At 52.0% G+C, this 14,588-nt stretch overlaps 1 protein-coding gene across 6 annotated transcripts in view; it reads left to right on the top strand.

Moving 5' to 3' along the window:
* Positions 1-1,808: 1,808 nt before the first annotated feature.
* STAM (signal transducing adaptor molecule) overlaps positions 1,809-14,588 on the top strand; it is a 32,996-nt gene continuing 20,216 nt past the window's right edge. For 2 of the 6 annotated variants that reach the window (XM_032965310.2, XM_032965307.2), the window contains exons 1-7: positions 1,809-1,939; positions 4,534-4,618; positions 6,865-6,940; positions 9,563-9,658; positions 10,397-10,543; positions 12,552-12,642; positions 13,126-13,348. In XM_032965310.2, the coding sequence (XP_032821201.2) occupies positions 1,828-1,939; positions 4,534-4,618; positions 6,865-6,940; positions 9,563-9,658; positions 10,397-10,543; positions 12,552-12,642; positions 13,126-13,348 (830 nt within the window). In that variant the 5' untranslated portion in view covers positions 1,809-1,827. Of the gene's footprint in view, positions 2,248-4,533; positions 4,619-6,864; positions 6,941-9,562; positions 9,659-10,396; positions 10,544-12,551; positions 12,643-13,125; positions 13,349-14,588 lie in introns of all 6 variants that reach the window. The other 4 variants (XM_032965309.2, XM_032965308.2, XM_076071592.1 and 1 more) reach the window with 3 other exon arrangements.

Genomic DNA, 14,588 nt, shown 5'->3' with positions numbered 1-14,588 from the left:
GGCCCAGGTGTTATGCTCGATGCATGTACTGAGGGGCCTGGGGGCCCTAGTGGTCAACTCACACTGTAATCACCCAGGGGCCCGGGGGGCCCAGTGGTCAGCTTACGCTTTAAGCACCGAGGGGCCTCACATTGTAAGCGCTGCGGGGCCCTGGGGCCCTAGTGGTCAGCTTACGTTTTAAACACCAAGGGGTCTGGGGGCCCTCACATTGTAAGCACTGAGAGGTCTTGGGGGCCCTAGTGGTTAGCTCACGCTATAAGCACCCAGGGGCCTAGTGGTCAGCTTGCGCTGCGCGCACTGAGGGACCTGGCGTTTAACTTCCTTGGGGAGTCTTGGGCCACGCACCGTGCGCAGCCTGAGGCTTGGAGGCCCCCTGGCAGTCTGAGGCCCCGGGCACTGGCCCCACCGGCCGGGTCCATAACACAGCCTTGCAGCCATGCGAAAGAAGGAACGGAAGCTGCAGGTTGTTATAGTGAAGATGATTGCTCTGTGTGCTGCAGTGGGAGTTGGTTTCAGTGAAAGGGCACAAGAAGGGAAAAGGAACGAGAGATCGAGACTGGGCACAGGGCGAGGGAGGCACAAAGAGGGGCTGTAGATGCGACAGTAGTAATAGATGAAACGAGATAACGTGGGGCCAGACCGTGGAGGGAATTGTAGACTAGAGTGAGACATTTAAACAGACGATTGTAGGCAGGGAGCCAGTGGAGTTGGGAAAGTAGAGCACAATTGTGGGAATTGTGGGGGGGTCTTAAGAATGATCCGGGCCGAGTAATAATGTATGTTGTTGAAGAGTGAAGGCGTAGGCCGGAAGGCGGAGAAGAAGAGTTTCAGTAGTCAAGGTGAGTGAAGACGAGGGAGTGAACCGTGAGTTTAGCAGCAGAGAGCGAGATGATTGGTGTGCCAATGCTGAATCGGTGTCAGTGGCGAGTGCGGGCAGTGGCAGAGGTAGTTGGAGAGGGTAGAGCTGAAGATGAGCCCGGGGTTTGCTGGCAGAGGAGACCGGAGGAGTGAGGGAGAAGGGACGGGAATGAGGTGTAGGACAGGGTGGAGAGGAGAGGGAAATAAACGTATTTCAGTTTTGGAAGAATTGATGGGGGTCGTCTGCGTGACATCCAGGATGGGACAGTGACCCAGTCTGAAATAACATCGAGCGTGTGGCCTCAGCACGTACACTGGGCGACGTTTCGTGGGCAACGGCCCTTGTCTGTCGCACGTACAAGGGCCACCGTCCTATTAAGGCGTGCGCACGGCGATTGTCATTGACTGGCGTCTTCAGTCGTTGGCTGTCTCTGTTGCTGGGCCCGCTGGGAGCCCTGCCACTCTGGAACGCCACGCAAAGGAATCGATTCTGGAATCGGCGCGCGAGCCGAATTGCGACGTGGGATGAATCAGCGAGTTTAAAGGGAAGCAATGCAGTCCCCGCGAGGATCAATTTCGGAATGGAATCGAGATGGAGAGTGGAGAGAATCGGAACGGTGGCGGTTGCCACACCCCCTGTGACGCGACGCCACCCGTCGGGAATCGATTCGCGTGTTTGCGAAGCGATCGTGATGGTAATCGATGCAAGTGCAACGTTGTCCTGCAATAGAGAATGTACGAATCGAATCGTAAACCACGATGAGATGTGGATCGATTGAAGGAATAACAGAATCGATACACTAAACGACAAACCCTACAGTGGGCGGGAATCGATCCAACACCTTACCGGGAATTCGGGAATCGATTTTGCGGGGGGGGGGGGGGAGAAGAAAACCGCGCTCACGCGCTTCTCGAATCGGACGATTGACTCACGCGCGGCCGGATCGTTACGATTTCAATGGTGAAACGATGCACTCACTCGGGAATCGACAGTGGAGTCGGGGTTTTGTTTCTCCACGGAATCGCGGATCGCGCCTGGAGACCCGGGGCTCGCGAGACGAGGTGGAGGACGGGAGACGAGGTGACGAGAAGGGTGGACTAGGAGGAGGACGGGAGACGAGGTGACGAGGAGGAGGGTAGACTAGGAGGAGGACGGGAGACGAGGTGACGAGGAGGAGGGGAGACGAGGTGACGAGGAGAAGGGTAGACGAGGTGGAGGACGGGAGACGAGGTGACGAGGAGGGGAGGAGGGGAGACGAGGAGGAGGACGGGAGACGAGGTGACGAGGAGGAGGGTAGACTAGGAGGAGGACGGGAGACGAGGTGACGAGGAGGGGAGACGAGGAGAAGATGCCGCTGTTCACATCCAACCCGTTCGACGCGGACGTGGGTAAGAACGTGACGGGCCCGGAGCCTGGCGAGTGGAGGGGGTGGAGAGCAGAAACAGCAACAACAAATCTAGAACAACAACACCACCACCACCACGACCCACCCAGACGTGTATAGCAACAACCACCACCTCCATACGTGTATACTCACACTCGCACCACTGCAGTGTCGTTTGTAATAACGCCATCCACAACAACAGCCACGGCAATATTGATGACGGTAATAGCACGGGTAACAACAATGCTGTGTAATGCACAGAGCGATAGTGTCAGCATGTGTCCGTGTCTCCCTGTCCCCTGGTACCCTTGCCATGTGTCCGTGTCTCCCTGTCCCCTGGTACCCTTGCCATGTGTCCGTGTCTCCCTGTCCCCTGGTACCCTTGCCATGTGTCCGTGTCTCCGTTTCACGTCTCCCGTGTCCCTGTGTCTCCGTGTGTCCGTGTCCCAGTGTCTCCGTGTGTCCGTGTCCCTGTGTCTCCGTGTCCCTGTGTCTCCGTGTGTCCGTGTCCCTGTGTCTCCGTGTGTCCGTGTCCCTGTGTCTCCGTGTGTCCCTGTGTCTCCGTGTGTCCCTGTGTCTCCGTGTGTCCCTGTGTCTCCGTGTGTCCCTGTGTCTCCGTGTGTCCCTGTGTCTCCGTGTGTCCCTGTGTCTCCGTGTGTCCCTGTGTCTCCGTGTGTCCCTGTGTCTCCGTGTCCCCGTGTGTCTCCGTGTCCCCGTGTGTCTCCGTGTGTCCCTGTCTCCGTGTGTCCCTGTCTCCGTGTGTCCCTGTGTCTCCGTGTGTCCGTGTCCCTGTGTCTCCGTGTGTCCCTGTGTCTCCGTGTGTCCCTGTGTCTCCGTGTGTCCCTGTGTCTCCGTGTGTCCCTGTGTCTCCGTGTGTCCCTGTGTCTCCGTGTCCCCGTGTGTCTCCGTGTCCCTGTGTCTCCGTGTGTCCCTGTGTCTCCTTGTTCCCGCATCCCCCCTGTATCCGTGTCTCCTCGTCATGTTTCCGTGTCCCCGTGTGGTTGTCTCCACGTCTCTGTGTTTCTCCATTTCTCGGTGCCTTTCTGTGCTGGCAGTTGTCTACGGGGGGCTGACCGTCCTGTGGTTGGGGTGAACCTTCCATGGCGGCCCCACCATTCCCTTGGCTCCAGAACCTCCGACCCTCAGACTCGTAGACTCCCGGACATTGCTGCCCGAGTCCCCTTAGGATACAGCAGCCGCTGCATCACGCATGGAGTGGCAGCCTCTGGTGCACAGGGGCAGCCCCACGTCAAGGGGGTGGGAGGGTCACGGGGTGTAGTGGGTGTGAGGGTCACGGGGGTGTAGGGGGTGTGAGGGTCACGGGTGTAAGGGGTGTGAGGGTCACGGTGTGTAGGGGGTGTGAGGGTCACGGGGGTGTAGTGGGTGTGAGGGTCACGGGGTGTAGTGGGTGTGAGGCTCACGGGGGTGTAGGGGGTGTGAGGGTCACGGGTGTAAGGGGTGTGAGGGTCACGGGGTGTAGGGGGTGTGAGGGTCACGGTGTGTAGGGGGTGTGAGGGTCACGGGGTGTAGGGGGTGTGAGGGTCACGGGGTGTAGGGGGTGTGAGGGTCACGGTGTAAGGGATGTGAGGGTCACGGGGGTGTAGGGGGTGTGAGGGTCACGGGGGTGTGAGGGTCACGGTGTGTAGGGGATGTGAGGGTCACGGTGTGTAGGGGGTGTGAGGGTCATGGGGTGTAGTGGGTGTGAGGGTCACGGGGTGTAGGGGGTGTGAGGGTCACGGGGGTGTAGTGGGTGTGAGGGTCACGGGGTGTAGTGGGTGTGAGGGTCACGGGGTGTAGTGGGTGTGAGGGTCACGGGGTGTAGGGGGTGTGAGGGTCACGGGGGTGTAGGGGGTGTGAGGGTCACGGGGTGTAGGGGGTGTGAGGGTCACGGGGTGTAGGGGGTGTGAGGGTCACGGGGTGTAGGGGGGCGGTGAGGATCACAGAAACACCCAGACCCATCCACGCGCTCTTCCTATGCCAACACGACCACTGCTTCGCCACTGGGACCCACGACACTCAGGGGGGACATGGGAAAGATTGCATCAAGGGCCTACGATGTAGGCAGCACAATATAGTATTGTACTGTACAATCCTCCAATGTCTATGTTCCTCACTTTCACAAGCCTGTAATGACCTGCGTGGTGAAGCATGGTCAAATAAGATCCACGTGGCGTGGGAAGGCCCTCATCCAACAGGAGATTGGCACAATGGGCTGTGCATGTGTGTGTGTTGTCTCATTCATGGGTAACGTGCCTCACTGTGTGTGGGCTGCTGGTTCTGGCCTGTGCAGAAAAAGCGACCAGTGAACTGAATACAACGGAGGACTGGGCTCTGATTCTCGACGTCTGCGACAAGATTGGACATTCTCCGCAAGGGTGAGGGAGAACCGTGGCCCCTTGGGCTCCACATGAGGATTGGAAGCGATATTATACCGCCCACATTACTCACTGGTCAATGCAGTGATCTATGCAATGACAAATGTATTGTATCATTTTGCATCAAACTAGGACCATACCTGAAAGAACGGGTCGTTGCCTGTAACATCGCCAGTTCACTAGCATTGATTCAAGGTAAACCTGACTGCTGATTAAACTATTTTGAAACCAGTCCAGAGTTTGCTTGCATTGGATGAATGCTGCCAAAATTATGCACTCCCAGAAGGCCGAGCGGCCGATGGGTTGTGTAACTAATACCTCTGTGATTTATATTGAGGGACACAGATGTGAAGGAGCCATATCTTCTGGGCATTTGTGTTGTTCAACAAGGGCATATTGGCGGTGGCACATTGAGTGCCTCAGTGAGATCGTACTGTATCTGAGTTGCAGATGTGAATCCATTAAAACGCACACGTACCTCTAACATTCCACTGTTTTCCATTCCGTTCCACCACCCAGAGAACGTGCGCTAATTTTCTACAGAATTCCTCCAGCAGAAATGTAAATCGACCCAGAGGGGACCGCAGAGTAAACAACTTGGAGGGTGGAGAATAGATTGCGGTGTGAAACCCCTATAGATGTAATCAGGGAGAGGAGGTTGCGATGGGTCAGGTTGGTTCGCAGGATGGGGGAGGGTATTTTGAGACGGACATTAGTAGAGTGGCACCCAGAGTTATCTATATATATTAAAAAGGGAAATTTGTTAATGTGTCTGTTCGAAATGTTTAGCATACTTCCCAATATGCAGCAAACTTGAAATTTGGCATCCCCCCCCCCAACCCTCCGCGTAGGCCGTGTATTAATCCAAGACAAGAATCCAAGTCTCGGGCGAAGCCGGGTAGTAAAGCTAGTGTGACCTAAAGCCAGCCAGATGGTGGTAGTGAGGCTGCCGGGATGGTTGCTGGAGGTCTGGGGAGTGGGGTGGGTGGGGTGCTTAGAGCAGTGGGATCTTGCATAAGCGGGCGATTGTGAACCATGATGGCATCTATATCTGCAATGCCCTCTTCGCTTTGAGCTTTATTACCGAGTTCATACCACACAGAATGTGTGTTGCTTGCTGAGTGTGCTTATTCAGCTTAACACCAATGTCTGGGAGTGCATGCTGGTTTTGCACAGTTAAAGAAATTTATAAAAGTGCTTGGACAAAGAATTGTGGCAGTTTCTTTGTGTAGCTGCTGCTTTTGTGGTGGTGGTGTCGCTACCATTCCCACCCGTGCACATGTTCCGTGGCATAACATTTCTAGAGGTACAGTGGAGATCATTGCTATGTAAACCTGTCATGTCAAACTTCTAATAATAATATCCATTTTAATTTGTATAAAATCCTGTCATGTGCTTGCGTCTCCAAAAGCTGTAGAACTTTTGACGGGTGAAGGAAGTCAGAACCTATGGCACAATTTCCAAAGCTCCGTGGTCCTATGTTGGGATGTTTGGCCAACCCCCTGAATTAGTGTTTATCAGAATCAGAATTTTTACTTTAGACTGAAGGAATCTAATGAGCTATGAAGCGCTCCTTTACAGATGTCCAGTAGGGGAGTTACATCAATAAACAATGCAAGAAGCAATATGAGAGTAAGAGAGAGAAAAGTCACTAAAAGTAAATAATTACATATAAATTGAACATTCAAGTTAAATTGAAACTACTACATACATTCCTGCAGATTTGTCAACAACAAATTCAAGATTTGGCAATTCCTCGATTACATTGCACTTAAAAATGTAACTATCGGTACATGGGTAAGGTTAATATTTAGAAACATTAATATACAGTATTTAAAACACAGTTTCAAATGTGGATGTATTTGGCACTAACCTTCTACATGTTCTAAGGCTGTAAGATATTGTATGTGTGTGTGTGTGCGCTTGCTTTATAGGCACACACGGGAGCAGTAATGAAGCTGTTAGCGTGCTACGAACCCAGTGACCCGAGTTCGATTCCTGCTCACGGCCAACACAAGTGATGATTATCTGAACTAGTCCTGGGCCTCCCCTAGGTCGACTCATCCTCAAATGAGTACCTGGTGCGGTGTGTAAATATTATCACTCGGGAGACAAAGGTGGCCGGGCGTGGTGTTGGCCACCCATCCCCTCATGTGCCATGCCAGCCTTTATAGCTGCTCACTAACAGCATTTGTCCTAATAGTCTGTTAAAGTCTATAGGGGGGGTTTTTGTCTTTGCTCTACAGGCCCAAAGACTGCCTCCGGGCGACCATGAAGAGAGTGAATAACAAGGTTCCTCACGTGGCCATGCAGGCGTTGACTGTGAGTACCCTCTGCCTGTGTCGTGTGAGGCTACCGTTTGCGCCGCCTGGAGGCGATGCATTTATGTACATACAATACAAACTGTTATCCGAGTCAGTCTTTGCCTATAAACATCTGGCAGTTTATCTTCGGTTTAAGCAAGCCTGACTTGATGAAACACTGTAAGGCGAAACTTGCCAAACATTTGCTTATATTGAACGAATTTTTCTGAAAATTTCTGATCCTAGAAGGCCGAGCGGCCAATGATGTGTGTAGAAAACATTCATTTTTGTGTGGAGAAACTCATTTGGAGTAGGGACATGCTGTCTGCTTAGTTTTTCACGGTGGAGCATGAGATGGCTACCCTTGGGCGGGCTGGGGGTTTGCGCATGTGTGTGCTCCGTGACGTGCTCCCAAAGCCCCGCCGTGAATGTGTGTGCTCTGTGATGGGTTCCCGTGGCCCCACCGTGAGTATGTATGTGCCATGTCGGGCTCCCATAGCCCCACCGTGAGTGTGTGTGCTCCGTGACGTGCTCCCATGGCCCCACCGTGAGTGTGTGTGTGCCATGTCGGGCTCCCATGGCCCCACCGTGAGTGTGTGTGTGCCATGTCGGGCTCCCATGGCCCCACCGTGAGTGTGTGTGTGCCATGTCGGGCTCCCATGGCCCCCCCGTGGGTGTGTGTGTACGCTCCGTGACGGGTTCCTCTGGCCCCGCCGTGAGTGTGTGTGTGCCATGTCGGGCTCCCATGGCCCCACCGTGAGTGTGTGTGCTCCGTGACGTGCTCCCATGGCCCCACCGTGGGCGTGTGTGTGCCATGTCGGGCTCCCATGGCCCCACCGTGAGTATGTGTGTGCCATGCCGGGCTCCCATAGCCCCACCGTGAGTGTGTGTGCTCCGTGACAGGCTCCTGTGGCCCCACCGTGAGTGTACAGTGAGGGAAACAAGTATTTGATCCCCTGATGATTTTGTACGTTTGCCCACTGACAAAGAAATGATCAGTCTATAATTTTAATGGTAGGTTTATTTGAACAGTGAGAGAGAATAACAACAAAAAAATCCAGAAAACGCATGTCAAAAATGTTATAAATTGATTTGCATTTTAATGGGCGAAATAAGTATTTGACCCCTTTGCAAAACATGACTTAATACTTGGTGGCAAATCCCTTGTTGGCAATCACAGAGGTCTGACGTTTCTTGTAGTTGGCCACCAGGTTTGCACACATCTCAGGAGGGATTTTGTCCCACTCCTCTTTGCAGATCTTCTCCAAGTCATTAAAGTTTTGAGGTTGACGTTTGGCAACTCGAACCTTCAGCTCCCTCCAGATTTTCTATGGGATTAAGGTCTGGAGACTGGCTAGGCCACTCCAGGACCTTAATGTGCTTCTTCTTGAGCCACTCCTTTGTTGCCTTGGCCGTGTGTTTTGGGTCATTGTCATGCTGGATTACCCATCCACGACCCATTTTCAATGCTCTGGCTGAGGGAAGGAGGTTCTCACCCAAGATTTGACGGTACATGGCCCCGTCCATCGTCCCTTTGATGCGGTGAAGTTGTCCTGTCCCCTTAGCAGAAAAACACCCCCAAAGCATAATGTTTCCACCTCCATGTTTGACGGTGGGGATGGTGTTCTTGGGGTCATAGGCAACATTCCTCCTCCTCCAAACACGGCGAGTTGAGTTGATGCCAAAGAGCTCCATTTTGGTCTCATCTGACCACAACACTTTCACCCAGTTGTCCTCTGAATCATTCAGATGTTAATCGGCAAACTTCAGACGGGCATGTATATGTGCTTTCTTGAGCAGGGGGACCTTGCGAGCGCTGCAGGATGTCAGTCCTTCACGGCGTAGTGTGTTACCAATTGTTTTCTTGGTGACTATGGTCCCAGCTGCCTTGAGATCATTGACAAGATCCTCCCGTGTAGTTCTGGGCTGATTCCTCACCGTTCTCATGATCATTGCAACTCCACGAGGTGAGATCTTACATGGAGCCCCAGGCTGAGGGAGATTGATAGTTCTTTTGTGTTTCTTACATTTGCGAATAATCGCACCAACTGTTGTCACCTTCTCACCAAGCTGCTTGGCAATGGTCTTGTCACCCATTCCAGCCTTGTGTAGGTCTACAATCTTGTCCCTGACATCCTTGGAGAGCTCTTTGGTCTTGGCCATGGTGGAGAGTTTGGAATCTGATTGATTGATTGCTTCTGTGGACAGGTGTCTTTTATACAGGTAACAAGCTGAGATTAGGAGCACTCCCTTTGAGAGTGTGCTCCTAATCTCAGCTCATTAACTGTATAAAAGATACCTGGGGGCCAGAAATCTTTCTGATTGAGAGGGGGTCAAATACTTATTTCCCTTATTAAAATGCAAATCAATTTATAACATTTTTGACATGCGTTTTTCTGGATTTTTTCGTTATTCTGTCTCTTACTGTTCAAATAAACCTACCATTAAAATTATAGACTGATCATTTCTTTGTCAGTGGGCAAACGTACAAAATCAGCAGGGGATCAAATACTTTTTTTCCTCACTGTATGTGTGCCGTGATGGGTTCCCATAACCCCACCGTGAGTATGTGTGTGCGTGTGCCATGCCGGGCTCCCATGGGCCCACCGTGAGTGAGTGTGTGTGTGTTGCACCTCTGCAGCTCCTGGGGGCCTGTGTGTCCAACTGTGGGAAGATCTTTCACTTGGAAGTCTGTTCAAGGGAATTTGCAAATGAAGTAAACAACGTCCTTAACAAGGTGAGCACACCTGTGTATGTGCATGTATGTTGAACTTCTTTCCCATCGTACATAGCCAAACATGCTAATCGGAGGTGCGATGTGAGTATGTATGTGCACATGTTGTAAACGTAAAATACAATAATCCCTGCATGCTGTCACACAGCAACAGCTGACATCCAGACAGAACCATCACCATATTGATAATACAGACATGATGGCCCCCATGTGAATATACGTTGGGACGTGATGGTGTGGTGTGACGCGATGTCGTGGTGATGTTTGTGATGGTGCACCGTGACAGTAGTTTGGTGATGTGGTTTGATGGTGTTGTGTTGATGTGATGTGATGTTGTGGCGTGATCGTGCCTGTCTCCTACACGTGATCGCATTTTGTGCTTTATCCTGAACTGAAATATTGATTCCCCCAAATTCAGAGAAACAAACCCCATTCACATATCACAATTTAGTCATTTGCGGTATTATTTTTAAAATCTGGCAAATTTGGACCATGACGCAATGGCTGACGGTTTACACGCACACACTGCAGTAATAACCAGAGCGGCCTGCCGGTTTCGAACTGTGAACCTCGACCGGCCCAGAGGGGCCAAGTCACCACCTGCTTCATGTTCTCCAAGCGAGGGACCGTGTCTGCGACTCGCCCATGAAGGTCGTCGACACGGCATGACGTTTGCGTCTGTTCCCAGTTGGATTTTGTACGACTGAGTCTCCGTGCTTGGGCCGGCGTGTGTGTGCGCAGGCTCACCCCAAGGTGGGTGAGAAGCTGAAAGCCCTGATGATGGAGTGGGCCGAGGAGTTCAAAAACGACCCACAGCTCAGCCTCATTGCCGCCATGATCAAGAACCTGAAGGATCAGGGTGTGGCCTTCCCTGCCCCTGGCTCACAGGTCCCACACGCGTCCCCCATGCACCCCCCACGCACGGTCGCTGGCCAGTGGCGCGGGGCACAGAGAGCAGAGCGAGACTGAGTGGCGAGATGTTAACTACCTCACCTGGTATATACAGAAGGTTGTGGGTTCGATCCCAACCCTTGACGCCTGCTGTATATTCTGAGTTTGCATGATCTCCTTGTGGTCGCGTGGATTTTTCTCCATGTCCGGTTTTTCCCTCTACATTTAGAAACATTAATTTAAAGTATTTGGCTGCTATAGATTTCCACATGATAAGCCACTTCATTGAGCTATTACTTGTGGCCAGGTCACTTCTGAAAAAGAGCTATGTAGTTCAGTGGCCTTACTTGGTAAAATAAAAAATAGTTTAGTTTAGAGTGGGAGATGGAAGCGGTGGAGTGAGATACGGGGACACAGGATGTGACTAGAGACGAGTCACAGAGTAGACGCTCGTGGAGAGAGGAAATCCAAAGAGCCGATTCCACGCTACATTGGGATTTTGTTGATTAGGCGAACAGTACAAAGACAATGCAAGTATCAGAGCATTTATAGCTCAGTTTGAGCAGCTATTCTCTGGTCTGACACTGGTGAGACTAGGCAATAGAGAAGGCTGTCTCTGGTGTAGGCCAATCAGTTTCAAAGACAATGTATGTCTTATCAGAGCATGTTTGCATCTTCACCACAAGTACGTGTGGTCAATGGAGACTTGATGCTTTGCAAAAAGGTATAATCTATTTGGTGTTTGGAAATCTTAACACCTCCAGTTTTGATTTGAAGCTTTCGTGACTGCAGGAATCCATACTCTCTGGTTCTTTCGGTAAAGTCACGTATATAGAAAAAATAATACAGGAGACTATACCTCCTGTTTTATTGCCAGAAAGGGGAAAACCTATTCTTATTTTTCATACTTTGATATTGGCAAAAAGGTCCCATGATATTATTTTATTATATTTTTAACACTTTTTGGCACAGAAAAGCCTCACCGAGTCTCCAGACTTTTTTAAGAGGGTCCAGCCACAGCCGATTTTTCGTCACGGGATCTTTTAACGTTCACTGTGAAACAGACGGCGCCGCGTAGCATTATACTCGGTATTAACCAGGGCAGCCTCCTCGATATGAACTACGAACCCCTGCAGCAAGTAGCAAGCGTGCTCCTACTGGGCCATGCCAGCAGCCCGTGTGTCTGCGTGATCCATGTGGTCGCGTCCGCGTGTCCCGTGTGGTGGCTGTACCCGTGTGGCCAGGTCACCCGTGTGGTGGCCGTGCCCATGTGTCCGCGTCACCCGTATAGTGGCTGTGCCCGTGTGTCCGCTTAACCCGTGTGGTCGCCATGCCCGTGTGTTCAGGTGACCCTTGTGGTGGCCGTGCCGGTGAGTCCAGGTGACCCTTGTGGTGGTTGTGCCCGTGTATCCGCGTGACCCGTGTGGTTGCCGTGCCGTGTGTCCAGGTGACCCGTGTGGTTGCCGTGCCGTGTGTCCAGGTGACTCGTGTGGTCGCCGTGTGTGTGTGTCCAGGTGACTCGTGTGGTCGCCGTGCCGTGTGTCCAGGTGACCCGTGTGGTTGCCGTGCCGTGTGTCCAGGTGACTCGTGTGGTCGCCGTGCCCGTGTGGTTGCCGTACCCGTCTGTCTGTGTGACCCGTGCGGTGCCCGTGTGTCCAGGTGACCCGTGTGGTTGCCGTGCCGTGTGTCCAGGTGACTCGTGTGGTTGCCGTGCCGTGTGTCCACGTGACCCGTGTGGTCGCTGTGTGTGTGTGTCCAGGTGACTCGTGTGGTCGCCGTGCCCGTGTGGTTGCCCTACCCGTCTGTCTGTGTGACCCGTGCGGTGCCCGTGTGTCCAGGTGACCCGTGTGGTTGCCGTGCCCGTGTGTCCCCGTGACCCGTGTGGTACCCGTGTGTCCGCGTGACCTGTGTGGTCGCAGTGCCCACGTGTCCATGTGGTCGCCATGCCCGTGCCCTTGCGTCCGTGTGATCCGTGTGGTGGCCGTGCCCGTTTGTTGTGCTCCAGGCTGCAGAGCAAGCGAAGGCGAGTCCGGCGCTGGTGCCTAAGGACCCCGGCACCGTCACGGCCAAGCAGGAGGAAGACGACCTCGCCAAGGGTGAGTACGGGCGAGCGGGGCCTCTCTCCCTTCCCACACTGCTGAGGTCACCACTCACTTGGCTCTGAGCGCGATGATCGCCGCTTCCGGCTTCTCAACTTCTCCGTTGTATCCGGGTGTCGTTGGTCACAGCTCTGTCAGTGGAGTGGATTTGAGAGTATTTTTTTTAACCAGGAGAGATCTCAAGAGATGAGGATAGGCTCGTAATAGATTGGTGTATGAGCGTTTAACAATGCTGTTGTAGCTGATGCTGTTGTAGCTGCTGTTGTAGCTGCTGCTCCTGTAGTTGCTGCCGATGTAATTTTTGCTGCTGTAGCTGTGGCTGCTGTTCTAGCTGATGCTGTTCTAGCTGATGCTGTTCGAACTGATGCTACAGTTGTAGCCAATGTAGCTTTTTGCTATAGCTGCTACGAGTGTCACATCAGTAGCAGCAGCAGCAGCAGCAGCCACGGCTCAAACGATGTCCATGCTCTGCGCCCGCAGCCATCGAGCTGTCGTTGAAGGAGACCACGGGGCTGGCAGTGGTGGCCCCCGTGGGTGCGGGGGGCTCGCTGTACCCCACGGCGACGGCACTGGGTGGCGCCGCGCTGGCCCGCAGCGCCGCTGGCGACGCGCGCAAAGTGCGTGCCATGTACGACTTCGAGGCGGCGGAGGACAACGAGCTGACCTTCCGCGCTGGTGACGTCATCTCCGTGCTGGATGACAGGTGACTGCCTACAACACCTACAACAACGAGAATTCAACGATCTTGTTTGTTTATTTAGTTTGTCGGGCCAGCTGGACAGGATTGGGCAAAAAAACGTAGCCCACTTTTCACCCACACAACTGGAGAGCACACAGACTAAGTCTTTCTGACATAACATTAAAACTAACAACATATTTAAGAATCACAGTTAAGAGACAAACTACATATATACTATTAAAGGCACTTTTGCAGTGACCACTGCAGTAACTATATTCCTGGGTCTTTCGGTAAAGTAACGTAGATAGGTTCAAAGAAAATAACAAAAATAACAAAAACTACAACGTTTCGATCGCAACACAAGCAGTCGTCTTCAGGAAAAGGGGGGTTAGCTTCCAAGGCAAACTGTTTATAAGGGGTTTGAAATGGGCGTAGCCCAAATGTCAGCAGCCAATGATAATGTAAGTGGTGGACAGCCAACCTGACGGTGGTTGGTTTTCCACCAATCAAAGGGCTGCCAGGTGAAAATTAGTATGTTAATGAAAGATCGCAGCGCCGCAACCAAGGGGTCGGCACACAAAGTAACTGTGGAAGCGCAAGTTTTAAATGGGCGTAAAGCACAACTAACATCGGAAGGTGGTAGGATGGGAACATAGCCAATTATAACTTAAACTGGTTGATATCATCCTTCGAATGATTGGCTTCATAAACGAATCTTTGTTGATAGCCAGTGAGCTTGCAAAGTACCTTCGTCTTAGATAAATACATTTGATCAAACAGACACAATTTCAACTGATAAGATGGGTACAAGCTGAGCAATTATTGGAAGGACGTTATCAACCAGTTTAAGTCATATTTGGCTATGATGTTCCCATCCTACCACCTTCCGATGTTAGTTGTGCTTTACGCTCATTTCAAACTTGCGCTTTCACAGTCACTTCGCGCGCCAACCCCTTGGTTACGGCGCTGCGATATTCCATTAACATGCTAATCTCTCTTTAACATGCAAATTTTCACCTGGCAGCCCTTTGATTGGTGGAAAACGAACCACCGTCGGGTTGGCTGTCCACCACCTACATTATCATTGGCTGCTGACATTTGAGCTACGCCCAATTCAAACCAATTTAAACAGTTTGCCTTGGAAGCTAACCCCCCTTTTCCTGAAGACGACCGCTTATGTTGCGATCGAAACGTCGTAGTTTTTTGTTAATTTTTGTTATTTTCTTTGAACCTATCTATGTGACTTTACAGAAAGACCCAATAA

Source organism: Petromyzon marinus, chromosome 34 (genome assembly GCF_048934315.1).
Source record: "Petromyzon marinus isolate PM22_M1 ecotype Great Lakes invasive population chromosome 34, UKy_Petmar_22M1.pri1.0, whole genome shotgun sequence".
Taxonomy (NCBI): domain Eukaryota; kingdom Metazoa; phylum Chordata; class Hyperoartia; order Petromyzontiformes; family Petromyzontidae; genus Petromyzon; species Petromyzon marinus.
This window is presented reverse-complemented; position numbering and strand designations above follow the sequence as displayed.